This window comes from Heterodontus francisci, chromosome 17 (genome assembly GCF_036365525.1).
Source record: "Heterodontus francisci isolate sHetFra1 chromosome 17, sHetFra1.hap1, whole genome shotgun sequence".
NCBI classification, from domain to species: domain Eukaryota; kingdom Metazoa; phylum Chordata; class Chondrichthyes; order Heterodontiformes; family Heterodontidae; genus Heterodontus; species Heterodontus francisci.
The window spans coordinates 64,710,698-64,738,694 of record NC_090387.1 but is presented as its reverse complement, the minus strand read 5'-3'; the positions used below and the strand labels follow the sequence as shown (position 1 = coordinate 64,738,694).

At 41.8% G+C, this 27,997-nt stretch overlaps 2 protein-coding genes and 1 long non-coding RNA gene across 3 annotated transcripts in view; 1 reads left to right on the top strand and 2 right to left on the bottom strand.

Annotated features, from left to right (window-relative positions):
- The window catches only part of nrn1la (neuritin 1-like a), a 54,301-nt gene extending 53,222 nt beyond the window's left edge, over nt 1-1,079 (bottom strand). The window contains exon 1 of the mRNA XM_068049543.1: nt 972-1,079. Coding sequence (XP_067905644.1) covers nt 972-1,026 — 55 coding nt within the window. The 5' untranslated portion in view covers nt 1,027-1,079. The remainder of the gene's footprint in view (nt 1-971) is intronic.
- LOC137378980 (uncharacterized) lies at nt 982-27,997 on the top strand. Its single transcript, XR_010976719.1, has 3 exons — nt 982-1,782; nt 3,999-4,056; nt 27,901-27,997. It is a non-coding gene; the product is annotated as an uncharacterized lncRNA (long non-coding RNA).
- edc4 (enhancer of mRNA decapping 4) overlaps nt 8,553-27,997 on the bottom strand; it is a 113,410-nt gene continuing 93,965 nt past the window's right edge. Inside the window, exons 27-29 of the mRNA XM_068049542.1 lie at nt 23,154-23,373; nt 14,156-14,319; nt 8,553-9,773 (exon numbers count right to left, since the gene is read on the bottom strand). Of these exons, the coding sequence (XP_067905643.1) occupies nt 9,581-9,773; nt 14,156-14,319; nt 23,154-23,373 (577 nt within the window). The 3' untranslated portion in view covers nt 8,553-9,580. The remainder of the gene's footprint in view (nt 9,774-14,155; nt 14,320-23,153; nt 23,374-27,997) is intronic.

Genomic DNA, 27,997 nt, shown 5'->3' with positions numbered 1-27,997 from the left:
TTTTTATTTCAGATTTCCAGCATCCGCAGCATTGCTTTTATTACCTAAATAAATGGAGCTATCTTGCTACTGGTGTCACTACAAATCCCCTCTTTAGCGTTTAGTCAGGTCAAAGTTTCAATACATGGGAGTTCAGCACCATGGAGAGATCCCTAGCTTTGCCCATTGAACAAGTGATTTGAGTTGGCAGGACAGTAACACCTTATTTGCAAATACGGGATACGCACAGCAAATGGAGCAGCCTGTGATCTGGCGCTTGCAGCTCACTTGCATGTAGGTTTACAATCTCTGTGCCTTTATGTTATAGTTTAGCTGGAAAAGAACAGCTAATGCGAAGCATCAGGTTAAAGTTTCAAATTTCAGCATACCCTCTATGTAAAGAGTAATAAGTAAAAGCTTTTGTTTCATTTTCTGTGGTCGTGGCCGGGAAAGAGAATAAATCGTTATTTTGTGTGACAAATACGTTTCAGAGCTCTCAGTTTTTTTATGATGAAGTTAGTCTGTCGCTCCGTGGGGGTTTGCTACCACGAGGGCTTAAACCTTTACAAATGCTTCAAAGAGCTTTGCTAAACCATTGATGAATTTGTATAAAGGACGCTTCTGCCGCAGAGCAAACCTTTACAGGCATCTATCCTGATTAGACAAGCAGAGCAATGAACCCTGATACCATCTGAGGAAGTGGCTGCCGAGTGCCCGTTAGTTTCTCAGATGGCAACGAACACCGGTAGAACGACAAGCAAATCTGGTCATTGACATCTCTGACCTGATCTATTGCATGTAGCAGGTTTCAGCCGTTAACCTACATTAACTTACCTTTCTATCCTTTAACAATACTCTTCAACAAAAAGTCGGTTCATTTCAATTCTTAATACTTTTCCCACCGGTGACCTGAAAAGTTCCAGTGAGGATTTGGTAACTTATTTCACATAATTACACCATCAACGTGAACTGCGTCCGTCTCCTTGACTTACCCAGCTGAAGAACTACTGACAGCAAAAAATACACCGATCCAAGGCGGGAACGCATTGTAGGAGCAGCAGCCGATTTATCTTTTTGGAGCTAACTTGCTGGAAGCCAAATGCCACGTTAAATAAAAAAAAAGCCACTGAAAGCTGCGAGGAGCTGGGAATGGAAGGAGGGATCAGCCTAGAACCACGCCTCCCAACAGCAGGCTCGGACTGAGCTCTCCAGGGAAGGGACCTTTCACGTAATATCACTCTGGCTGGCGGATTAAAATTTCATTTCCGAATGATTTCAGGCTAACATTGTGAAATCTGCCCTGTTGAGGGATTTAATGCGACTCGCCTGGGTCACGGTTTAGCTCAGGAGTGAATTTACAATTTTGTGGCAATGCTTTGGCCGAGGATGTTTGCCGAGTTGGCGGAGGGACTTCCTGGGTGAGCACAGACAGAGCGGCTCTGAACCCGGCTGGTTGTGCTGTTTGTTTCCCATTAACAGTTATCGTCAATCCACGGCGGCAATGCCTGGCAGCAGCATTCTTACATTTCTTTAATGTCGATAATTAATCTATTGTTTTATTATTTTAAAACATTGCTTTGTACTTCGTTTCACCAATAAACACCTGGATCTAAACTTGGGCGATGCATGAGCTGGTCTAAGAGTACGAGGGGGCGATCATTCCAGTTTTAGCGTCACAGAGATCGGCCGGAACCACCATGGCGATGGCCAAGCAGCTGATCCTCCTGGAGAAGGTAGAGTGAGGACTGGGAGCTCAGCTGGTGCTGTCCTGCCCACCACTTGCCGACAGACTCCCAAGCCAAGGTGAAATTCAAGCACTCATTTGATCAAGAATTCGCTCTCAAAAGCCGTTTACATGTGGTTGATTTTACATTTTATTTATACATTTCAAGGTTTACAACTGCTTCTGTTGTTCGGAAGCCATTCACCGAGTCTGTGCAGTGAGCCAGGGTAAACATTTAACTCTGTTGCAGTAAAATCCTGAAGCACTTGATCAGTTAATTTTTTTTGATACCATGTTTCCTTATTGCTTGCTCACATGATGGGTCACCTTTGACATTAAAGCAGAAGTAGTATTTTGCAAAACTTTCAACACCAAAAAAGCAATGTTGAATACCACTGTACCAAGAAAGTCTTGCATTTATATAGCACCTTTCACGACCACCAGACGTCCCAAAGCGTTTACAGCCAATGAAGCACCTTTGAAGTGTAGTCACTGTTGTAGGAAATACAGTAGCCAACGTGCGCACAGCAAGCTCCCACAAACAGCAATGCGATGACCAAATAACTTGTTTCATTTTTGTAACGTTAATACTGTCCAGGACATGGGGATAACCCCCCCTGCTCTTTTTTTTTAAAGAGATACAGCACTGAAACAGGCCCTTCGGCCCACCGAGTCTGTGCCGACCATTAACCACCCATTTTATACTAATCCTACACTAATTCCATATTCCTACCACATCCCCACCTGTCCCTATATTTCCCTACCACCTACCTATACTAGGGGCAATTTATAACAGCCAATTTACCCATCAACCTGCAAGTCTTTGGCATGTGGGAGGAAACCGGAGCACCCGGAGAAAACCCACGCAGACACAGGGAGAACTTGCAAACTCCACACAGGCAGTACCCAGAATTGAACCCGGGTCGCTGGAGCTGTGAGGCTGCAGTGCTAACCACTGTGCCAATAAGATCTTTTACGTCTACCTGAGAGGAGGAGTGGACTAGGTTTTAAAGTCTCATCCGAAAGAAAGCATCGCCAACAGTGCAGCACTCCCTCAAGCCGGAGCATCAGCTTTGCTTTTTGTGCTCAAGTCCTGGAGTGGGACTTGAACCTAGAATCTTGTGACTTAGAGGCCAGTGTCCATAGATCACTGAAGGCAGCAGCACAGGTAGATAAGGTGGTTAGAAAGGCATATGGGATACTTGCCTTTATTAACCGAGGCACAGAATATAAGGGCAGGGAGGTTATGATGGAGCTATATAAAAAGCTGGTGTACTATGTACAGTTCTGATCACACTATAGGAAGGATGTGATTGCACTGGAGAGGGTGCAGAGGAGATTCAGCAGGATGTTGGCTGGGCTGGAGCATTTCAGCTATGACGGGAGACTGAAAAGGCTAGGATTGTTTTCCTTGGAGCAGAGAAGGCTGAGGGGGGATATGATTGAGGTGTACAAGATTATGAGGGGCATTGATAGGTTAGATAGGAAGAAACTTTTTCCCTTAGCGGAGGGGTCAAGAACCAGGGGGCATAGATTTAGGGTAAGGGGCAGGGGATTTGAGGAAAACATTTTTCACCCAGAGGGTGCTTGGAATCAGGAACGCACTACCTGAAGAGGTGGTGGAGCAGGAACCCTCAACATTTAAGAAGGATTTAGATGAGCACTTGAAATGCCGTAGCATACACGGCTACGGGCCAAGTGCAGGAATATGGTATTACAATAGTTGGGTGCTGGATGGCTGGCACAGACACGATGGGCCGAAGGGCCTGTTTCTGTGCTGTATAACTCTGACCACCGCTGAGACATGGCTGACACAAGGGTAAGAATACAAGTAAATATAGGGATAAGGGAAGATCCTTCCCGTCTGCACTTTTCTCTCACTTTATTGACTGCGTGCCTGCCACATATATTCAGTGCCCCTCTGTCAACCTCACCTATCTGAGAACAGAGATCAAAATCCACTAGCAACCAAGCAAATCCTACTCACTATTTACACAGCTTTCTGTCTTGGGCAATATGTTGTTAGAACAAGAGGATTTTATTTACTCGGCGATGAAAAAATACTGTTTCCTGGGGAGGTTGGGGGGGGGGGGGGGGGAGAAGGGGGCACTTGGGACATAAATCTGTGTTTGGGGACAGGGGGTGGGGTGGGGAAAAAAATCAGCCAAAAAAAAGTTTGGGAACTTAGCATTAGGACAAAAATCTTTGGTACTACACAGTAGGTTTGTCAGTATATGAAAAAAATTGAGTCTAGAACTCAGCTCCAATGACAGGTCTACTTGTCTTTTCTGTACAGGTGTAACCAATCTGCAGAATGTTCAATATTGTGTTAATTCCACACCAGAAGAAATTTGGTGAGTGGTGGCTGGATTTTTACTATGGGCGTTTGAAACATTTCTGTTCCAATTAATTAAGTAACCGGAGGGGGTTGATGTTCTGTACATGGACTTCCAAAAACTGTTTGACAAAGTACCACACAATAGACTTGCAAGCAAAATGGGATTAAAAGGGACAGTGGCATTGTGGAGTCAAAACTGGCCAAAGGACAGAAAGCAGGGAGTAGCGGTAAATGGTTGTCTTTCAGACGGGAGGGAGGTATACCATAGTGTTCCCTAGTAATCTGTATTAGGATGAGTGCTCTTTTCAATATATAGAGCTAGAGTTGGGTATACAGTGCATAATTTCAAAGTTTGCAGAAGACACAAAACTCAAATGTAAACAATGAGGAGGATAGTAACAGATTTCAGGAGGACAAACCGATGAAATGGGAAGACATGGCAGATGAAATTTGATGTAGAGAAGTGTTAAGTGATACATTGGTAGGAAGGATGGAGAAAGGCAATATGAATTAAATGGTATAATTTTAAAGTAGGTGCAGGAACAGAGACACCAGTGGATGTAAGTACACAACTCTTTGAAGGTGGCAGGACAAGTTAAGAAAGCATATGGGATCCTTAGCTTTATTGAGAGGCATAAAGTATAAATGCAAGGAAGTTATGCAAAACCTTTATAAAACACTGGTTAGACCTGAGTAGTGTGTTCAGTTCTGGGCACTGCATGTTAGGAAGGATGTCAAGGCCATAGAGAGGGTGCAGAAGAGATGTACTAGATGAAGGACTTCGGTTAGATGGAGATCAGAAATGCTGGGATTGTTCTCCTTAGAGAAGTGCATGTTAACAGGAGATTTGATAGAGATGTTCAAAATCATGAACGTTTTTGATAGAGTAAATAAGGAGAAACTGTTTTTAGTGGCATAAGGGTTGGTAACCAGAGGACACAGACTTAAGGTGATTGGCAAAAGAACCAGAGCATACATGTGGAAAAAATGTTTTACACAGTGAGTTGTGATCTGGAAGGCACAGCCTGAAAAGGTGATGGAAGCAGATTCAATAGTCATTTTCAAATCGAAATTGGATAAATACATATATGGAAAAGAGTTACAGAGCTATGGGGAAAGACTGGGGGTGGGGGGGGGGGGGGGGGGGGGGTGAAGAGACTAATTTCTTTCAAAGAGCCAGCATAAGCTGGATGGCCGCCTTGTGCACTGTATCATTCTATGATTCTAATTGCTATGCAACAATAAGTAACTAAGTGTTGTGCAATCTTCATTAAAGAATAATTCAGGTAATACTTCCTTTAAACAAATGAGTTGTGTCGTTATAAACAAAATTCACTTAATTTATCATGGGAAGCACAGCATCTTGACTGTCACTTTAATGAAGGCAGCCACCTCAGATAAACTAACTGCTACAAACCATTAGACATCATATATCCACTAATTATGAACAATACTGGAGAGTAATCCAATTAACAACTTCAGATGAAAATAAACCACTCAAGCTTCTGTTCCATTAGTTTACCACGTCACCCGAACCATTCAACTGGATTTTACTGCTTTGTAATTCAACAAAAGCCACCCACAACCATCCATTCATCATAGAAATTGTAGCACATGAGGCCATTCAGCTCCTCGTGCCTATGCTGGCTTCACACTGGAGCTATCTACCCCAATCTCATTCCTTATACTCTAATATATTTTTCAAGTAATTCCCTCAAAGACAATTATTGACTTGGCTTCCACCTCTGCTAATGCATTTCGTATTCTAACAACCCTTGCCATGAAAAACAACTTCTAACCATCTCTATGTGTCCAGTACAAATCCTAAATGTATGCCTCCTTGTTATTGACTCACCAGTCAGTGGAAATATTCCTTCACTATTTGCATGATCAACCCATTTACTTCTGCCTTTGGTTCTATACAAGTCTATTTCACTTTACCCACTATAGAGCTAGTACCTGAACGCAGATGTTGCTATAATTCTGGCAGCATGATTAAAACAGTCTCTTACCCCATTCATAAACATAAATCAATATGAGGCCGTCATTGTAAATACTAAATACCTGGAAACACTTAGAATGGGTTTGGGTGGAGAGGAGTTTCATTCCATTTTCACATACATGAAAAGACAACACTGCATATTGCTGCACTTTTTTTGTTGCTAAATGTTTCTTAGCACCCAAACCAGTTTCAAACACACTATGGTGCAGAATAAAAGATGGGTAATCCCTTCTGATTGAATTTCACTCGGTTTGCAAAATAGACAGAAATACTGCTGTGATTCATTAGCTAAGACTCAATAGGACTTTGAAGCACATGCACCAATAGTCATTTAAAGAGGTCCCATTGAGAAAATATGGTCAGATGAACTATAAAAACTTAACTGCATGCCAGATGCTTGATGCCACTGTCACACTGCAGCATTTAATTACTTATTCTACTCCCATTTTATGTGCAGATTTGCTCAAAATAACCTGGGCCTTAAAGCACTTGTAAGCACAAACTCAATTTCTATTGTAAATTGTGGCAGTCCTTTTAACATATTCCATTAGATACACAAAAGCAGAAAAACTCAGATACTCCCCAAATGTATGAGCATTGAGTTCATACAGGATCACCAGTCAGACATAAAAACTAATATCGGGGTGAAGTGTGTTTGGAGCAAGCAGCTGTACTCCAGCATTCCTTGTACAGGCCAATCTGCTACAGAACACCATCTGGCATTTGTTCCCAAATGGCATCCACGCTATCATTTCTTTTGATCACACCAGCAACATATGTAAATGAGAGATATGAAATGCTGGAGAAAATCTCCCCGGACAGCTCTTGGCCTCTTTTTGATCATTTCTGCATTATCTTCCTAGAAGTAACTAAATCACATTGTATTGTTGTTTAGCAAAGACTCACCATATCTTATCCTTCTACAGTCTGCAGGCTTTTAAATCCCAAGCTTTGAATTACATATCCACTATTTCACCACATCTTTCCTACTCTTTTCAACTTTGGTAGTGTCTTATACTGAGCTAAATCCCTCATCTAGGTTTTGTAAAAATTAAAAGTCTTTACCTTTAGCGTCATTTAGATACAAAACGAATGCTGAAGTTCAGTTGGAGCCCACTGTATTATTTGTATCACCCTCTGTGATGCTGGTGTTGGGCTTGATGCCAGTTTATGTTTATATTATTGAATAATTTTTGTTTGTAGCTCAGTTTGTTACGACCAGGTGAGGAAGGGGTTTCAGGCTTCCCTTTCACCCTTTCTCTGGTTTGACTGCAACAGGGTTTGTCCTTTTTCAACACAGTGGTTGAACTTACCACCTCCATGAGTGCTTGCTCCTGTTCCTCTAATGTATTTGCAAAAGAACCAGACAGTTTTTCTGGAGTTTAAAGAAGAAAGATGCAAGTTTATTACTCTTAACACACTATCCCAGTTAAAATTACTAAAAATACGCTACACATTCACACACACGTTCACACAAGAGTCACGCACACATACAAACACATTACAGAGGGAAAAGAGATTTGGTGGTTGGAGTAAAGTTCGGAATAAATGGAATTTAAATACAGTTTTAAGTCTCAAGTCCTCAGCTTAAGTTATATTCCTGAGGTCCTTGCTGGGCCACGTGCACAGTTGTGGGTTTGCCTCTCTCAGGGCTGCTGAAGGCAGAAAAGGAGAGCACCCCATTGTTCTGGTTAGGTTGACTGAGACTAGTCATCTCCAGTGTGATCTTTTGGTGTTTCAAATGTAAATTGTAGTGACCATCTTGGCTGTCAGTTTACTTTTAAAATAGTTACTTGTAAGAAGTGCCAGCAAAAGTCTAATGCAAGGTTCCAACTGATGAAATTAATATTTCCTATTTGGTATATAGGGGTTTCCTGCTGTAATGGTTTTTATCTCCTGAAATTTCACAAAGATATGGAACTGACATATCCAATTTGGGACAGAAAATGTCTATATCCTGAATATAGGGTTCAGTGGGCTTCCTTTTAGACTAACTCCCTAATCTCAGCAAATTACAATAATTCTGCAATTTAGCTACAACACACAAGTTATGGAGAGAGTGGGGGAATTAATACCAGATTATTTGGCAATAATCAATCCAATGAAACTTGCAGCAGGTTAACCATCTTCACAGCTGTGTAAGTTTAACTGCCAGAAAGTATTATCGATTTAACTCATACTGCAGCAACCGAAGGCAGAAAAATAATACTTTATTCGGCAGCTGTGACTTCAGAGTGTATTATCCATCGATCTGAAAGGTTCAGGTTAGAAATTGAAAATTGCATTATAGTTAGGTTATTTATACTCTTGAGAGCTGAAAATGTACAATTGACTATTACAGGACATATAAAGGGTTTGAAGGTAATACAACACTGTGCAAATGGCCAAACCAACCTAAGCAATATCTTTGAACTGACAGCTTCAATAACCATTATGCCCATTTTCACACCACCCTTGTACAATTTCTACCATATTTTATATCCACAAGTTTTGTTTGAAATATTGCATTTATTTTAAACATTACAATTCTAAAATTGTGACTACAGAACAGTTTTCCCAAAGTTTTGAACCATCATAAAAACACAAAAGTAGTTACAAAAGTATCATATACAAGACAGTAGTTTACCCTGACAATTGGATTGGTAAAAAAACAAATCTGAAAACAATGTTAAAAATAAGTGTAAATCAGTGCTAATGATTTAAGGATAAACCAATCCAGATAATTTCCAAAGTCTTTATTGAACATTTTTGAAACATTATCCAAAACAGGGAGTTTCCATATTAAAGATAAAAAGGAAGCAAAATGTAAAATTACAACAAAATCGTAAATGCTGAAAAACATTATGCAATAAACAAACTTTCCGGCTTTGATTTCTTTTCTTTTTTTCAAACTAACATGATGGAAACGAACTATGCTCTGGTGAAATTTCCAGAAGTAACAGTCCAGCACTAATATGAAATATTCTGAAAATGAATTTTTGGATGCTCATTCAATTTCCAACAGTTGTACTCAGCTCTATAGCTCTGAGGTCAGAACTTCCAAGTGAGAAGCTATTTAGTACCTCAAGGAATTCAGTAGAGACAGGGAGAACATGAGCCCGTTCTTCAATTGAGTCTACGTATGTTTGATTCATTTATGCTAGCATGCAGATCTCAATTTGTTACATTCTGTGTTGGTTATTTAACCTCAGCTACTCCACAAACATAGCCATGGGGGGCGGCGGTGGAAAGAGATAATTTTTTTTTTTATATCCATGGGTTACTTTTAACCTGAGCAACATACAAGTAAGTACTCATACAAAATGGGCTAACCAGATTAGAAATTGAAAAAGAACATATGTGAAGCAGCTTATATATCAGGTTACTGCTCAAACATGTGGCTCCAAATGTAATTTTTTTTTTTTTACCACAGATGAGGGACACTCAAGCCCTAAAGATTGATTTAAAAAAAATTAAGTAGTAACACAGCTATGTGAATTTTATAATTATAACACAATCCTTATAGATCATGGAAGTACCATGGGCCATAGAGTACGGTTTAACTCAGTGGATTCACCACCAGTCCTTGAAGCATCATCATAAGTCTCCGCGCTCTTTTGCTCACATTACTGAGGGGTTCTGCTTGGTTGAACTGGTACAGTTTCTGTTTGACTTGATTCAATACAGAGCCCATGTGATCCCTAGCAACTGGGTCTGTGTGATCTAGATTCATGACTGCATCCTCCAGGTAACTGAAATGAAGGTAGAGGTTGGTTACTGTACAGTTAACACAACACAGAAACACGATTATATATTTTCATAATATTCATCAACAGGAAATGCTGGAAAAACTGCACAACAATCAGCAATTGAGAGAAAGATAGAAAGAACTTGTATTTATCTATTGCCTTTCACATCTTCAAAAAGTGCTACACAGCCAATGAATCTACTGTTTTAAGTGGAGTTACTTGTGTAGGAAAACATGGCAAAGTTCCATAAACAGTGAATGAATGGATAACTAGATAATCTGTTTTTAGTGTTGAGTGAAGGAAGATGCTGGGCAGGACTAGAGCTCTTTGCTCTTCTTCAAGTAGTGCCCTAGGAATTTTTAAGTCCACCTGAACAGAGGGACATGCCTTAGTTGAATGTCTTATCCGAAAGATGGCACCTTTGACATTGCAGCACTTCATTTGAGTGTCAGTGTAGATTGTGTACTCAAGCCCTGAAGTGGGGTACCACAATAGACTGTGCCTTTGATTGACGCACACAGCTCTGATGAAGGATTCCACTTTTTTTTATTTGTTCACAGGATGCAGTCATTGCCCGTAAGGCCAGCATTTATTATCCATCCCTGATTGTCCTTGATATGGTGGTGAACTGCCTTCTTGAATACAACTGAAAAATGGCTTGCTCGCTCATTTCAGAGGGCAGTTCAAAGTCAATCACATTGCTGTGCATCTAGTCACATATGGCAGAGCGGGTGAGGAAAGCAGATTTCCTCCCTTAAAGGACCTTAGTGAACCAGATGGGTTTTTACGCCAATCCAGTAGTTTCATGGTCACAATTACTGATACTAACTTTTTATTCCAGATTTTATTTATTTAATTGAATTTAAATTCCACAGTTGCTATGGTGGCATTTGAATGTCTCTGGATCATTAGAGAAGGCCTCTGGATCCTTAGTCCTTATGGGGGAGGCGGTGGCATAGTGGTATTATCACTGGACTAGTAACCAGAGACCCAGGGTATTGATTTGGAGACATGGGTTCAAATCCCACCACAGCAGAAGGTGGAATTTGATACTACTTAATAAAAAAATCTGGAATTAAAAGCTAGTCTAATGATGGCCATGAAACCATTGTCGATTGTTGTAAAAACCCATCTGATTGATTAATGTCCTTTAGAAAAGGAAATCTGCTGTCCTTACCTGGTCTGGCCTACATGTGACTCCAGGCCCACAGCAATGTGGTTAACTCTTACCTGCCCTCTGAAATGGCCTAGCAAGCCACTCAGTTGTACCTAACCGATACGAAGCCAATAAAAAGGAATGAAACCGGACGGACCACCCGGCATCGACCTCGGCACCGGAAACGACAACGGCAAACCCAGCCCTTTCGACCCTGCAAAGTCCTCCTTACTAACATCTGGGGGCTTGTGCCAAAGTTGGGAGAGCTGTCCCACAGACTAGTCAAGCAACAGCCTGACACAGTCATACTCACGGAATCATACCTTAATGACAATGTCCCAAACACTGCAATCACTATCCCTGGGTATGTTCTGTCCCACCGGCAGGACAGACCCAGAAGAGGTGGAGAGACAGTGGTCGTCAGTAGGGAGGGAGTTGCCCTGGGAGTCCTCAACATCGACTCCAGACCCCATGAAGTCTCATGGCATCAGGTCAAACATGGGCAAGGTAACCTCCTACTGATTACCACCTACCGCCCTCCCTCAGCTGATGAATCAGCACTCCTCCATGTTGAACAGCACTTGGAGGAAGCACTGAGGGTGGCAAGGGCACAAAATGTACTCTGGGTGGGGGACTACATTGTCCATCACCAAGAGTGGCTTGGTAGCACCACTACTGACCGAACTGGCCGAGTACTAAAGGACATGGCTGCTAGACTGGGTCTGAGGAAGGTAGTGGGGGAACCAACACGAGGGAAAAACATACTTGACCTCGTTCTGACCAATCTGCCTGCCGCAGATGCTTCTGTCCATGACAGTATTGGTAGGAGTGACCACCGCACAGTCTTAGTGGAGACGAAGTCCCGCCTTCACATTGAGGATACCATCCATCGTGTTGTCTGGCACTATCACCGTGCTAAATGGGATAGATTTCGAACAGATCTAGCAATGCAAAACTGGGCATCCATGAAGCACTGTGGGCCATCAGCAGCAGCAGAATTGTACTCAACCACAATCTGTAACCGCATGGCAAATCCCCCACTCTACCATTACCATCAAGCCAGGAGACCAACCCTGGTTCAATGAAGAGTGCCAGAGGACATGCCAGGAGCAGCACCAGACATACCTCAAAATGAGGTGTCAACCTGGTGAAGCTACAACACAGGACTACTTGCATGCCAAACTGCATAAGCAGCATGCAATAGACAGAGCTAAGTGATCCCATAACCAACAGATCAGATCTAAGCTCTGTAGTCCTGCCACATCCAGTCGTGAATGGTGGTGGATAATTAAACTAACTGGAGGAGGTGGTTCCACAAATATCCCCATCCTCAATGATGGGGGAGCCCAGCATATCAGTGCGAAAGATAAGGCTGAAGCATTTGCAACAATCTTCAGCCAGAAGTGCCGAGTTGATGAACCATCTCAGCCCCCTCCTGAAGTCCCCAGCATTACAAATGCCGGACTTCAGCCGATTCAATTCACACCGCGTGATATCAAGAAACGAATGGAGGCACTGGATACTGCAAAGGCTATGGGTCCTGACAATATTCCGGCAATAGCACAGAAGACCTGTGCTCCAGAACCTGCCGCACCCCTAGACAAGCTGTTCCAGTATAGCTACAATGTGGAAAATTGCCCAGGTATGTCCTGTACACAAAAAGCAGGACAAGTCCAACCCGGCCAATTACCGCCCCATCAGTCTACTCTCAATCATCGGTAAAGTGATGGAAGGCGTCATCAACAGTGCCATCAAGCAGCAGTTGCTTAGCAATAACCTGCTCAGTGATGCTCAGTTTGGGTTCTGCCAGGGCCACTCAGCTCCTGACCTCATTACAGCCTTGGTTCAAACATGGACAAAAGAGCTGAACTCCAGAGGTGAGGTGAGAGTGACTGCCCTTGACATCAAGGCAGCATTTGACCGAGTAGGGCATCAAGGAGCCCTAGCAAAACTGGAGTCAATGGTGATCAGAGGGAAAACTCTCTGCTGGTTGGAGTCATACCTAGCGCAAAGGAAGATGGCTGTGGTTGTTGGAGGTCAATCATCTGAGCTCCATGACATTACTGCAGGAGTTCTTCAGGGTAGTGTCCTAGGCCCAACCATCTTCAGCTGCTTCATCAATGACCTTCCTTCAATCATAAGGTCAGAAGTGGGGATGTTCGCTAATGATTGCACAATGTTCAGCACCATTCGCGACTCCTCAAATACTGAAGCAGTCCGTGTAGAAATGCAGCAAGACCTGGGCAATATCCAGGCTTGGGGCCATAAGTGGCAAGTAACATTCGCACCACACAAATGCCAGGCAATGACCATCTCCAACAAGAGAGAATCTAACCATCTCCCCTTGACATTCAACAGCATTACCATCGCTGATTCCCCCACTATCAACATCTTAGGGGCTACCATTGACCAGAAACTGAACTGGAGTAGCCATATAAATACCGCGGCTACAAGAGCAGGTCACAGGCTAGGAATCCTGCGGCGAGTAACTCACCTCCTGACTTCCAAAAGCCTGTCCACCATCTACAAGGCACAAGTCAGGAGTGTGGTGGAATACTCTGCACTTGCCTGGATGGGTGCAGCTCCAACAACACTCAAGAAGCTCGACACCATCCAGGACAAAGCAGCCCGCTTGATTGGCACACCATCTACAAACATTCACTCACTCCAGCACCGACGCACAGTGGCAGCAGTGTGTACCATCTACAAGATGCACTGCAGCAACGCACCAAGGCTCCTTAGACAGCACCTTCCAAACCCGCGACCTCTACCACCTTGAAGGACAAGAGCAGCAGATGCATGGGAACATCACCACCTGCAAGTTCCTTTCCAAGTCACACACCATCCTGACTTGGAACTATATCGCCATTCCTTCACTGTCGCTTGGTCAAAATCCTGGAACTCCCTTCCTAACAGCACTGTGGGTGTACCTACCTCACATGAACTGCAGCGGTTCAAGAAGGCAGCTCACCACCACCTTCTCAAGGGCAATTAGGGATGGGTAATAAATGCTGGCATAGCCAGTGACACCCACATGCCACAAATGAATAAAAAAAAAGTCCAATAACAATCACTATGCTACCGTACCTGTATATGAAATATTAACTTTTCTTTCTTTTCCAGGTGATCAACAGGCTGTGAATTCCCTATTGCTTTTGAGTATTTCAGATTTCCAGCATGTATGGTTCTTCTTTCCATTTCTACTAATTGTCTTTTTGTTGCATCTTACCTGAGTTTTAGTTCTGTGCGCGAATTGAGATCAGTGGAGAGCTGTTGAATAAGTGAAAGCAAAACTGGCTGGCTTAGGGGACAAGGATGCTGACCGAAGACCAGCTGAGAATCCACAGTTTCACAGACGTAAAGTACCAGGTTGAGGTCTGCTGCAGTCAAAGCCTGATGGATACAAAAGAATTAATGAAGCCAGCTAATAGTTGAATTTATTGCTAAAGTGCATTAGCAAAGTTTTGTTGCTCAAACCAATTCTTTGTTACAATTTATGGCAGTTATTCAATAATCAGTGCACAAAATAACTGGACAATTTTGCTTTATTTCTGCAAACCAAATGACCTGTGATTCTGTAAAACATTTAAAATACACTTCATAATAGGGAGCTTTTAGAGTCGTGTTCAGCTATGATGCTCCACACAGTCATAAAGCCTGTCAACTCGCACTATCTCAACACAAACATGAGAATGTCCATTTACCATGGCACTGGATGGCAGCCCAGTCAAGAAAAGGAGGAAATGCAAGGGACCATGAAAAAAATGAACTGTGTTTTTCGTAGATGTTCAAAAACACATCCATATTTCGAAAGGTGCAAAGGAAACTGATTTATGCAAAGGGTTAAATGTCAATGAGGTCCAATTCCTCATACCAGAACAGTATCAATATCACTGCAAATCATCTGAAGACAACAGGTGGGATACTTTTTGGGAAAAAAGTTAGTATTCCAAGAACCTGGGTCCTTTTTGTCTCTCAAACCTATTTTACAAAATCCAACAGCTATTTTCAGTAAATATTTTTAAGAAGGGATACATCAAAAATAATTTGACATTTCAAAGTTGAAAGAAAAATTCAGTTCTACAGGGATTGATAAATGTATTAAATTGTGTTCTGTGGTTGCTACTTTCACAGAATGTATTGAGAACATTAGGAGAGTCCATAAAGCAATTAACCCTTTCCCTGAACTGGTGTGGTGGAATATATTCCTCGCCCTTTTTGGGGCCATTCGGATCGGGCGCACTTCTCAGATGATCACTCTCAACTTAAGGTTGAGAAAGACAGATTCTAAAGACACTTGAATGGGGTTGAAGAACTGATCTAACTCTCCCTCTTGGAAAGGAACCAGCTGAGAATATTACCGTCCTCTAGATAGCCGTAACAAGTTTCAGTCAGATTATAATAACCCAGGTTTTATGAGGGTCTGGGAATCTCTCCTCAGTAATATACCTCCCTACCATGAGTGTACGGAGACGGGTGCACAAGGTAGTGATACAGAAGACTATGAGAGTCAATATAATTTCAACATTATATAAAAGTTTTTTAAAGAACCGAACATGCAATTCACAGGTGCTGACAGTCAATTGAAATGATAATAGTCTAGGAAAAGAAAGAAAATACAATTTTATTTCTAGTAGAGAATACAGTTTTTATGTCCAAATATTGTTAGAGTAAAATATGTAAGTAGGATATATAATTATTAAAGTAACATTTATCTTCAATCCCCAAGTAGAAGACTACAGAGTTAGCGAGATACCTCTGTCCCAGCTGAAGGGAGAATTGTCATCATCTCACTCTAATTGTCGTACATTTACCATGATAGACGTTGGAGCAAGTTCAACAAATCTAAAAATCCAATGTGTGCTTCCCATGTTTATACTGTTTTTCAAGTTGCACAACTAATTTCTTTAGTATGGGGGTGTTACCTCAACTGCAAGTAAGGTCATCCCCCCCTTTATTTCCCAAATAAGGTTGTATAACTATTCATTTCTAGGCAAAGTCCGAACCGCTTTGATTTCTTCGAAAGCCAAGCTGCGAGCTTCGTAATGGTCAATTTTTTCATTAGTCTTCTCACTGCGTTTCAAGATTATAATTCAGTTTTTGAGTTTGGTTAGCTTTGTCAAAAATTCAGCTGACTGTCGTTTAGGGCAATCAGCATAAAACTTTTACACTGTGGTAGCTTTTGTGACAGTTTGTACAATTCTGTTATCAATGTTTTACTATGTGGTGAGTTTGGAGTGAGTCCCTCTCATCAGAAGCTGCCTTTATGATTGTAAGATGAGGCAAGCTTTTTAATACAGAGGCATGTCTATTTTGTCTTATAGAAATGAACTTTAAAAAAAAAAATCTTTTAGGAAGATGAGCCCTTTTAAAAAAAAATTCATCCCTCATGCAAAGGAAAATAAATCAACCGTGTAACCCCTCACTATGGCCGGATTCCTTCACACTGGAATTTTATACATTTCACATTTGTCAGTGTTCCTGCCCTAATTATATGGCCAATTGTGCTTGCATAAGGTAGAGCACACTTTCACAGAATACTGTACCTTGAGTGAAATTGTGACAATTTTGACACACGGAACAGGCCAAATCAGAAGTGATTCTACACACAAGAATCATAGATGGCAATATGCGTTTTGTATGGAGAACTGAAGATAGGTAGATCAATGGAATACAGAATATCTTAGCTCCCAAATCAATCTGGCTGTTCTCAATTTTGCACTTTCCACAAATCAGCATCCCAATGTTGCTCTACTAATTTAATAAAAATGACTTCCAATTATTTACTCAAGAAAGTAAGGGTTGTTTATAACACCGTGCTAATTTTCCACTCTACACCATCTTAACTACATGCAGCTTTAATGTCTCGATCAGTAAAATGCAACACATTAGGATAATGTTAGAGTAAGGGAAATGAGGGTGAAGAATTTCTGAAATGTGTTCTGGAGAACATCCTTGACCAGTATGTTCAGTTCAACCAGGAAAGAGGCATTGCTGGATCTGGTGCTGGGGAATAAGATGAGCCAAGTGGACCAAGTGTCTGTGGAGAGAACACTTGGTTAAGAGTGATCATCATATCATAAGGTTTAGATTAGTAATGGAGAAGAGCAAGGAACAATTTAAAATAGAACTAATTTTTTTTATTCTTTCAGGGGATGAGGGCTTCACTGGAAAGGCTAGCATTTTTTGCCCATCCCTAACTGTCCCGAGTGGCTCGCTAGGTCATTTCAGAGGGCAGTCAAAAATCAACCACATTGTTGTGGGTCTGGAATCACATGATTGGGCGTGTGATAGCGGAAGGGCTGGTCATAATTAATGATACTTTCATGGCACCATTACAGAGACTAGCTTTCAATTCCAAATTTTTATTTGAATTAATGAATTTATTAATTAACTAAATTTGGATTCCACCAGTTGCCATGGTGGGATTTGAACCTGTCTTTCCAGGCCATTACCCTGGGCCTGTGAATTACTAGTCCAGTGACCTAACCACCGCGCCAACATCTCCCAGCATATTTGGAAGAGAGTCAACTTCAATCGCTTGAGAAGGGATCTAGCCAGAGTACAATGGAACTAAAGTTCGATGGGAAAAACTGTAACAGAACAATGGGTGATCTTTAAGGAACAGATGTTTCAGGTACAGGTTAGGTACATTTCAACAAGGGCAAAAGGCAGGGGAGCCACAGCCAGGGCTCCTTGGATGACAAGGGAGATAGAGAATATGATTAAACAAAAAAGGGGGTGTATAATACATGTCGGGTGAATGCTTCAAGTGAGAACCAGATCAAATACAATAAGTTGAGAAGGGAATGAGAATAGAATGGCAGTTAACATAAAAGGGAACCCAAAAATGGGCGGCACAGTGGCGAGCACTGCAGCCTCACAGCTCCAGCAACCCGCGTTTAATTCTGGGTACTGCCTGTGCGGAGTTTGCAAGTTCTCCCTGTGACCGCGTGGGTTTTCGCCGGATGCTCCGGTTTCCTCCCACAGCCAAAGACTTGCAGGTTGATAGGTAAATTGGCCATTATAAATTGCCCCTAGTATAGGTAGCTGGTAGGGGAATATAGGGAAGGTGGGGATGTGGTAGGAATATGGGATTAGGGTAGGATTAGTATAAATGGGTGGTTGATGGTCGGCAATGACTCGGTGGGCCGAAGGGCCTGTTTCAGTGCTGTATCTCTCTAAATAAAAAAATAAAAAATAAATAAATGAAAAAATGTTCAACCGACGTGTAAATAATAAGCGGATAGTAAGAGGCGGGGTGGGACCTATTAGGAACAGAGGTGGTTATATATGCTTTGAGGTGCAAGGCAATGCTAGAATATTTAATAAGCACTTGTATCAGTATTTAGTAACGAAGAGAATGCTGACAAAATATCGGTGGAAGTGGAGACAGTAGTAGTAATAGATGGAGTGAAAATTGATGGGCAAGATGTACTGGAAAGGCTGGCTATGCTTAAGAGTGGATAAGTGGTCTGGTTGGGATGCCAAGGGAAGTGGGCGTGTAGATAGCAGAAGGGCTTGTCATAATCTTCCAATCTTCCCTATGATATGGGGGCGGTGCCAGAAGATTGTAAAGTGGCAAATGTGACACCCTTGTTCAAGAAAGGGTGCAAGGACATTCCGAGCAACAACAGGCTGGTCATCAGTGGTGGGTAAAGTTTTAGAAACAATAATCAAAGAAAAAAAAAATCAACAAGCACTTGGAGAGATTTGAGATAATTATGAATAGCCAGCATGGATTTTTAAAGGACATATCCTGTTTGACTAATCTAATTGAATATTTTGATGAAGTAACAGAGAAGGTTGACGAAGGGAATTCAGAAGATGCCGTCCATACAGATTTTAATAAAGCATTTGACAAAGTACGACATAAAAAGCTGGATGAGTGTCAGCTTGGATGAAAAAATGCCCAGGAAACAGCGTGTCATGGTAAATAGTTGTTTTTCAAACAGGAGAATGGTAGACAGTGGTGATCTCCAAGGGTCAGTGTTAGGACCGCTGCCTTTTCTGAATATGAATGTCTTGAATATTAAAATACAGAGTAAAATTTCAAAATTTGCTGATATCAAACTTGGAGGTATGGCAGTGAGGACTGCAACAGACACAGATAGGATCACACAAGGGGTAGACGGAATTTAATAGAGAAGTGTGAGGTGATGCATTTTAGCAGAAGGGAGAGGGAGACGCAATATATACTTAACTGCACAGTTCTAAAAAGTGCACAGGGACAGAGAACCTGGGGGTTTATGTGCAGAGATCTTTGAAGGTGGAAAATATATTGAGAGAGTAATCAGCAAAGCATATGGGATCTTGGGCTTCATAAATAGAGGTAATGAGTATAAAAGCAGGGAAGTTATACTGAACCTTCATAAAGCTCTGGTTAGGCCACAACTACAGTACTGCATCCAGTCTGGTCACCACACTTTAGTAAGGATGTGAAGATCCTTGAGAGGGGACAAAGTAGATTTACCAGAATAGTTCCAGGGATGAGAGAATTTAGCTACAAGGTTAGGTATGAGAAGTTGGGGTTGTTCTCCTTGGCACAAATGAGGCCAAGGCAAGATAGAGGCATACAAGATTAGATAAGGTAGACAAAGAAAAACTGCTCCGATCAGCCGAGGGTACAAGGGCGAGGGGACACAGATTTAAAGTTTTGGGCAAGAGATAAAGGGAGGGGATGTGAGGAAGAGTTTTTTTTTAAACGCAGCAAGTGGTAATGACCTGGAACTCGCTGCCTATGAAGATGGTGGAAGCAGAAATGATCTGTGATTTTATAAGAAAATTGGATAGGCACTTGAGGGAAATAAAAATGCAGGGCTACAGGGATAGAGCAGAGGAATGGGACTCGCTGGATTACTCTACAGAGAACTGGCATGGACTTGATGGGCCGAATGAAATGTTCTGTGCTGTAACGACTTCATGACATCAAGTTGGTAATAATACTAAACTGCTTCAAAAGGGCAGTATTTAAATCCTAAGTGAATGCTCACTTCATATAAAATATCTTGTTTACTAACTGAAAAGGATTGCCAGTTACTGTTGAACAATATTTGTAATATGCACTCAATTTACAGGCACTGTAATTTAGCCTTCATGAACCTTCCACCAGAAGGCAGCTGCACAGTAATAAAATTCTTTTTAACAGTTTTGCAGGAAAGCAGTTTAAGTGGAATTTACCATATGGACTTTCTATTACTTTTGGGCAATTAGTAACCATGTGAATTTGCATCACAACTCCAAATGAGCTACTTGGCAGCAAAATATTTGGTAGGAGAAAAATATCCAAAACATCTCAATTCTGTAATGTTTGTAGGAGGAAGTAAGTTTCCAAGATGTTTCCGCTTGTGGGTGAGAAAAGAGCTGGACAGTCACTTAAAAATCCAACAGGGAATTCAGGAGAAACTTCTTCACTCAGAGAGTGGTTAGAATGTAGTACGTGCAAACACAAGTAGTTGAGATAAATAGCATAGATGTATTTATAGGGAAGTTGGATAAGCACATCGTCATGCTAGGCTCCCACCTGCCAAGAATGAGGCACAATAATTTTGTCATGAACACTGATTTTAAACTGTTACTGGAGCGAAGAAAGGACATGTTAAACAGATCAACCATGGCTGGAAAAGGTATTTGCATATTAACAGACAGTGATTGGAAGGACAAAGGACCATTCCCTGACAGATTTAACCCACAATGGACCTTGATCACCAGGTATTGTGTGTAAGAGGAGCATTCCAGAGACTGCTAAGGTGATACAATCCAAGACGTGGTCAGACGAGTTAGACACATGACTAACCTGCTTGGTAACCTGGAGTTTTCTGAATTGTACAAACAGTTTGAACTCAAAGACATTTTGCTCCTGGACTGAGAAGATCTCTCCTGTCTGCTCCCATCTCTTTCTCACAAGCCTCTGAATCCACTAAAGATACATGAACCCCAAGAGAGAAAAGTCTCCTATAGCAAACAAGGTTTAAGAAGAATACTGGGCCCCCAACGAAAAGCAACATCTACCTACAATCAAGGACTCTACAGTGAGCTCGAAGAACCGTAACAAAAACTCTTCAGATATTGCCTCAAACTTTTCCACTTTATTTTTCTTCTGCTCTTTTCTGTCTCTACTTGCATGCATGTATCGCTTATGCATGCTAGCATGGGCACATCATGTCTCCGTAGGCATCAACCAAATTAGAGTTTAAGGTCAAGTTTAATAAATTTCAACTTTTCTTCTTTAAACCCAAGAAAGCCTGTTTGTGCTGGTTTCTTTGCCTTATAATTAGAAAGCAGTGAACAAGGATTCACCAAGGGGGAGCTAAAAACACTTTAAAATTAAACCCTGTTACGGTAAGACCAGATGAAGGCTAAGAGGGACTTCTAGACACCTTTCTCACCAGGTCGTAACATGAAGGAGAAAGGATATATTGGTGGCTAGATGAAGAGGCTTATGTGGACCATAAACACCAGCATGGACCTGTTAGGCTGAATAGCCTGTTTCCATGCTGTAAATACTTTGTAAATGCCAGCTTTAAGTCATGGAAACATGGGCCTTCATAGTACCAGTACAACAAATCCAACTGCAAGACCTAACACAATCAATAACTTGTACTTATCTAGCGCCTTTAATGTAATAAATTGTCCGAGCGTCACAGGAGCATTAACAAAATTTGGAGATATGTGGTGACCAAAAACTTGATAGGTTTTCAGGAGTGTCTGAAGAGGAGAGAGGTGGGGAGGCGGAGAGGTTTAGGGAGAGAATTCCAGAGCTATGAACCTTGGCAGCTAAAGGCACAGCTGCCAATGGTGCAATAATTAAAATTAGGAATGCTTAAGAAGCTAGAATAGGAGTAGCGCAGATATCTCAGAGGGGTGTAGAGATAGGGATGGGGTGAGGCCATGAAGGGATCTGAAAACATGGATGGAAATTTTGCGTAACTGGGAGCCAATGTAGGCCAGCAAACACAGGGGTGATGGGTGAACAGGACTTGGTACAAGGTAGGACACAGGCAGCAGAGTTTTGGATAACCACAAATTCATGGAGGTCAATATTCCTCCTCCAGTTTTGTGTGGAACTAAATAAACTACTGTTCATACGCTCACATTTAAAATGAAGTACTGGAGCAGTAACATTACAGGATCACTGTAGAGAGGAGTAAGACAACAAGCTCCACATGTTCTGATAATTGGCAAATGACTGTTCATTTCAGAAAGTTGTAGTTCAGTTCAGTCTTTAAATTCAGCTCAAGCAAATACAGGAAGTCACTAGATACAATCCTTTTTAAGATGTCTTTTCTAAGCCACTTAAAAAAGCAGAGGGGAACGTTCTGTATCTGGAAAATCAACTACACTCATCCACAAAAATATCAACGTACGCACGACATCAAAGTTGGGTTAACTCAATTTTGATGTAGAAATATCAATAGGTTTGTTGTAAACTGTTAGATCAGATGGTAATGCTCTGTGAAAACCTGCAAGTTAACTTATGTAGCAAATGGTAAAAAAAAAATTGCATTCAATCTTTCTGACCTGAAACTTCTAACAGGAAATGGAAATGAAGGACTGCATTGGATTATTCATTTCTGGAACTCCAGTAAATTAGTCTGGACTCAGTCCTTTACTGAGCCTGCAGGTTTCACACCTCGATACTGCATAACTTCAGGAGACAGACATGTAAGGCATCATAAACTGCAGTCACTGGGAAGGATACATGACAATTGATGTAAATCCTCAAATTGTGCAGCATCCATCAGAACCAAAGATGATTCCAGAAACACAGCCCATCAATATCAAAGAGGAGAAAATTCAGCTCAATCAAAATTATGGTACTTGACCATCAATACTTTTTAACAAATGTGAAACTTTACAAAACATTTATAGAACTTCTGCAACAATAAACATTACAAAAATTACTCTGACGTCTTATTAAACCAACGAAATGGTTCAGAGAAATGCATTCAGTACACAATCAAGACTGCTGCTGATAGAAAGAAGTGTAACTCAAAATGAGATCATATAGAATAAGCAAGGGCACCTGACCATGTGGCATGAAAATCTACAGTGTGCTAGAGGTGTCAGTGTGTAGAGATTAAACCAGTGATAAATTTAGCTATTAGCATTTATGAGCAATGAATGTAAAATATTTCATGAAACAAGCATGAGCTATTCAGTACCTCAATTACTTCTCTTGAAATCTCATATTATTGGCCTTTATTTAACCTTGTATACATGCATACCTGTTGAAAGGCTTGGTTAAGTTGTCCCTGTTGCAACAGCTGCAAGATGTGGGCCTGCTGCGACTGGAAATCCATGTGAGTTGTTGGAATTGGGGTCCCAGCAGCTGATCGCATGGCCTGCATAATACTGGAAGCAACAGCAGCGTGTTGTTCCTTCATTGCTAGGCCAACTTCTCCTTTCACGATTCTCTGCACTTGAGTCAGAATTGATTCCTGCAAACTATCGGATATCACTCATTAATTTGACTAACAATTATCCATTAATCCTTACAATTATAAGCAGCTCTTCAATCACAAAATGCTATGCATAACACTTATTTGAAAAGCACATTGTCCCTATACAGTACTTTATTTTGCACTTGGCATGCTACACAATGTATTTCATTAGTGGCCAATCAGATCATAAACTTTCAATCTGCAGTTAAGGTAACCCATACAGAGTCCTCAGTTTTCATCTGGTCTTTCAATTGGTCTTAAAATGATATATTGGAAAAATATTTTAAAACTTGGTACATTACAAATATCCTGTTTTTAAATCCTCCACCTCAGTCTTATCCCATGGGGTCTTTATCCCGGAAACCTCTTCCGGCAGAACGCTGCAGCAGCTAACTCAGCAAAGAAATAGGCTGCATAACAGGCACAAAAAAAGCAGGCTGGCCACCTGAGGGCATCTAGATTAGGAGACTGGGAATTAATCATGATCCAAGGAAATATGGCACATGCTGTTTAGGTTCAGAACATGTGGGCTGGATAGGCATTTTAGTTAGTTATGAACTGTTATGAGGGTTTTTTAATTCTTTTACCATGCTCTGATCCATATAGGTTTTGCACTGTAATACCTGAAGTTACGCAGATCCAATGTGCTACCAAAATGGTTGTGGAATACTTTCACAGTGCAAAACCTCTCTAAGGAATACTGCTTTCAAAATCCTTGCACTCTTGAAAAGTATGTGATGTGCAAATGGTCAGGGTTGAACGTAGTCTGGAATTTTAGAATGATATGGAATTTTTCCTCAACTTACAATAAGGGGGGGGGGAAAAAATCACAAGATTGTTGTCTTTGCCAAACGTCATCTGTAGCAACTCAGCTCCCTCAGGAGATGAAATAAATCAGCCCACAATAGTGTGAAGCTGTAGCTGGTGTGTTAGGAGAGGGTCCAATGGGCCAAATAGATTTTTGTTCCATACTTACTTTCTTCATATAAAACCTAAATCACCGACAGCATTATTTGTAAACCAGGATTATAGATGAATATAAACGTAACTTGGCCGAATATAATGATCATGGTGAGGTCACAATTCCCATACTGCACATTACTAACATGAATTAATGCTTTCAAAAAAATTGTATCTCGCAGGAGAATTGGTATCTTCAAATAAAGAAAATTAGTTGCAAAGCTGCAAATAAGGCATCAGTCAAATCAAAGTATACAGGCACCATAAGTCAGTACTTCCAATGGTAATAACTGCTTTCACTCAATTTTCTAACTGGTAACTTTGGAAAACAGGCTCCACTACAAAAATAGAAATGCAAAGGCTGAAAATTTGAAACAGAAACAGAAAATGCTTAAAATCCACAGGACAATCAGAATCTATAATATAGTGTCAGCTGTGGCTGTCGGTAGCACTCTCACCCGAGTCGAATGGTTGTGGGTTTGAATGCCACTCCAGGGACTTGAGCACAAAAATCTAGGCTGACGTTCCAATACAGTACTGAGGGAATGCTGCAATGTTGCTGGTGTCGTCTTTAAAACGAGGCCCTATCTGCCCTCTTAGGTGGATGTAAAAAAAAATCCCATTTTGAAGAAGAGCAGGAGAGTTATCCCCAGTGCCCTGGACAATATTTTTCCCTCAATCAACATTACTAAAACAGATTATCTTGTCATCATCACCTAGCTATTTGTGGGAGCTTGCTGTGTGCAAATTAGCTGCATTTCCTACAGTACAACAGTGACTACACTTCAGGTAGTACTTCTTTGACTGTAAAGTATTGTGGAACAGCCCGAGGTAATGAAAGGTGCTTCATAAATGCAAGTCTTTCTTTCTTATAAAGAGAAACAAAAGCGGAAGATTCCCAGTAAAATCCTTTGTGAGGCTGTGTATTTCTAGCATTTTTTGTTTCTGTTCCATTATAAATGCACTCCTTTCAAATTCTGTTATTTAAAAGAGACAAAGGACTCGACTTTATGGGCCACCCTGAGACGGACTTGGAGGCGGGTGGGGAGGGTGCCCACAGAATTGCGACTGATGGCAGGGAGGCACTGGGCCCGTTGCCAAGCGATTTTGCTAGAGGCGAGATAGGCCGACTATGGCCTTCTCGCCTAGTGGCGAACTGAGGCCCTTAAGTGGCTTATTAACAGCCACTTAAGGGCTTCTTCCCAATGTCTCCACTACATGGGGCAGACGCCTTGTAAGGCGAGGTGCACTCCCGCGGGGTTTGGTTAGTATTCCCTCCTTTGTGGGCCATGGAGGACCCACTAGAATCTATTCTAAAGGATGTGACAAATGGACACTTGGATAATAATGATCTGATTGGGCATAGTCAACATGGATTTATGAATGGGAAATCATGTTTGACGAACCTGTTAGAGTTTTTTGAGAATGTTACTAACAAAATTGATTAAGGGGAGTCAGTGGACATGGTATACTTGGATTTTCAGAAGGCTTTTGATAAAGTCCCCCACAGGAGGTTGGTTAGCAAAATTAAAGCACGTGGGATCGGAGGTAATATACTAGCATGAATTAAGGATTGGTTAACAGGCAGAAAGCAGAGAGTAGGAATAAACGGGTCATTCTCGCATTGGCAGGGTGAGACTAATGGGGTACTGCAAGGATCAGTGTTTGGGCCCCAGCTGTTCACAATATACATCAATGATTTGGAGGTGGGGACCAAATGGAGTATTTCCAATTTTGTGGATGACACAAAACTAGGTGGGAATGTGTGTTGTGAGGAAGATGCAAAGCGGCTTCAAGGGGATTTGGACAGACTTAGTGAGTAGGCAAGAACGTGGCAAATGGAATAAAATGTGGAAAAATGTGAGGTTACCCACTTTGGTAGGAGGAACAGATGTGCAGAGTATTTCTTAAATGGTAAGAGATTAGAAAGTGTACATGTACAAAGACACCTGGGTGTCCTTGTAAATAAGTCACTGGGACCACTGTTGTTTGTGATATACATAAATGATTTGGAGGAAAGTATAGGTGGTCTGATTAGCAAGTTTGCAGACGAAACTAAGATTGGTGGAGTAGCAGATAGTGAAGGGGACTGTCAGAGAATACAGCAGAATATAGATAGATTGGAGAGTTGGGCAGAGAAATGGCAGATGGAGTTCAATCCGGGCAAATGCGAAGTGATGCATTTTGGAAGATCCAATTCAAGATCCAATCCAATACAATAAATGGAAAAGTCCTGGGGAAAATTGATGTACAGAGAGATTTGGGTGTTCAGGTCCATTGTTCCCTGAAGGTGGCAACACAGGTCAATAGAGAGGTCAAGAAGGCATACGGCATGCTTTCCTTCATCGGACGGGGTATTGAGTACAAGAGATGGCAGGTCATGTTACAGTTGTATAAGACTTTGGTTCGGCCACATTTGGAATACTGCGTGCAGTTCTGGCCACATTACCAAAAGGATGTAGATGCTTTGGAGAGGGTGCAGAGGAGGTTCACCAGGATGTTGCCTGGCATGGAGGGCGCTAGCTATGAAGAGAGGTTGAGTAGATTAGGATTATTTTCATTAGAAAGACGGAGGTTGAGGGGGGGACCTGATTGAGGTGTACAAAATCATGAGAGGTATAGACGGGTGGATAGCAAGAAGCTTTCTCCCCCAGAGTGGGGGATTCAATTACTAGGGGTCACGAGTTCAAAGTGAGAGGGGAAAAGTTTAGGGGGAATATGCGTGGAAAGTTCTTTACGCAGAGGGTGGTGGGTGCCTGGAACGCGTTGCCAGCGGAGGTGGTAGACGCGGGCACGATAGCGTCTTTTAAGATGTATCTAGATACATGAATGGGCAGGAAGCAAAGAGATACAGACCCTTAGAAAATAGGCGACATGTTTAGCTAGAGGATCTGGATCGGCGCAGGCTTGGAGGGCCGAAGGGCCTGTTCCTGTGCTGTAATTTTCTTTGTTCTTTGACCCCCGCAGGCAACACCTCTACCTCCATGGACCCCCTCCCCCTGGACTTCACACCCACCCCTCGCTTGGGCCTCCCGGATTGGCCCCAGTGACCTCGCCTCACTTACCCGAGGTCTGGGGTTCCAGCACTGGGCCTGGGTCCAAGGCCTCTGCAGCACTGGCAAGTGGCCATTCTCCCAGTGCCAATACTGCTCTGATTGGCTGGCAGCTCTTGGAAGCGGGATCCCCGTCTTCAAAGGGACAGAGATCCCAGAGTCAGAAACTTCACCTCTGGAACAATGGAGGATCGCGTCCCCGCCGCCTCCACAAGATCCTGACCAAAGAAAATCTCCAAATCTGCCTCAATGTCAGAAAAGTACCTCCTATTGCCACTCGTGATAGTTCCACACAAATCGCCATGTGACTCATCTTGGGCAAAGCTATCAATTCGTAACCAATTGAAGGCAGTACATTTCTACCCACCAGCATCTGGATGGAAATGTGTATTACGCAGGTTGTGTAACAATATGCCACTTGCTTCCACAAAGCAGGAAAACAGCTAGTACAGTTTCTGTTAGATGAATATTTCTCATCCTTCTGCTTTCTAAATTGTCTTTATTTCTCCCATCTGCAGGTCACTCATGCTATGCCTCAATGGTGTCCAGTTTTTAACCCTACACAGAAACACATGACATTGTTCTACACCTCCCAATAAAAGGAAAGACTTAAGA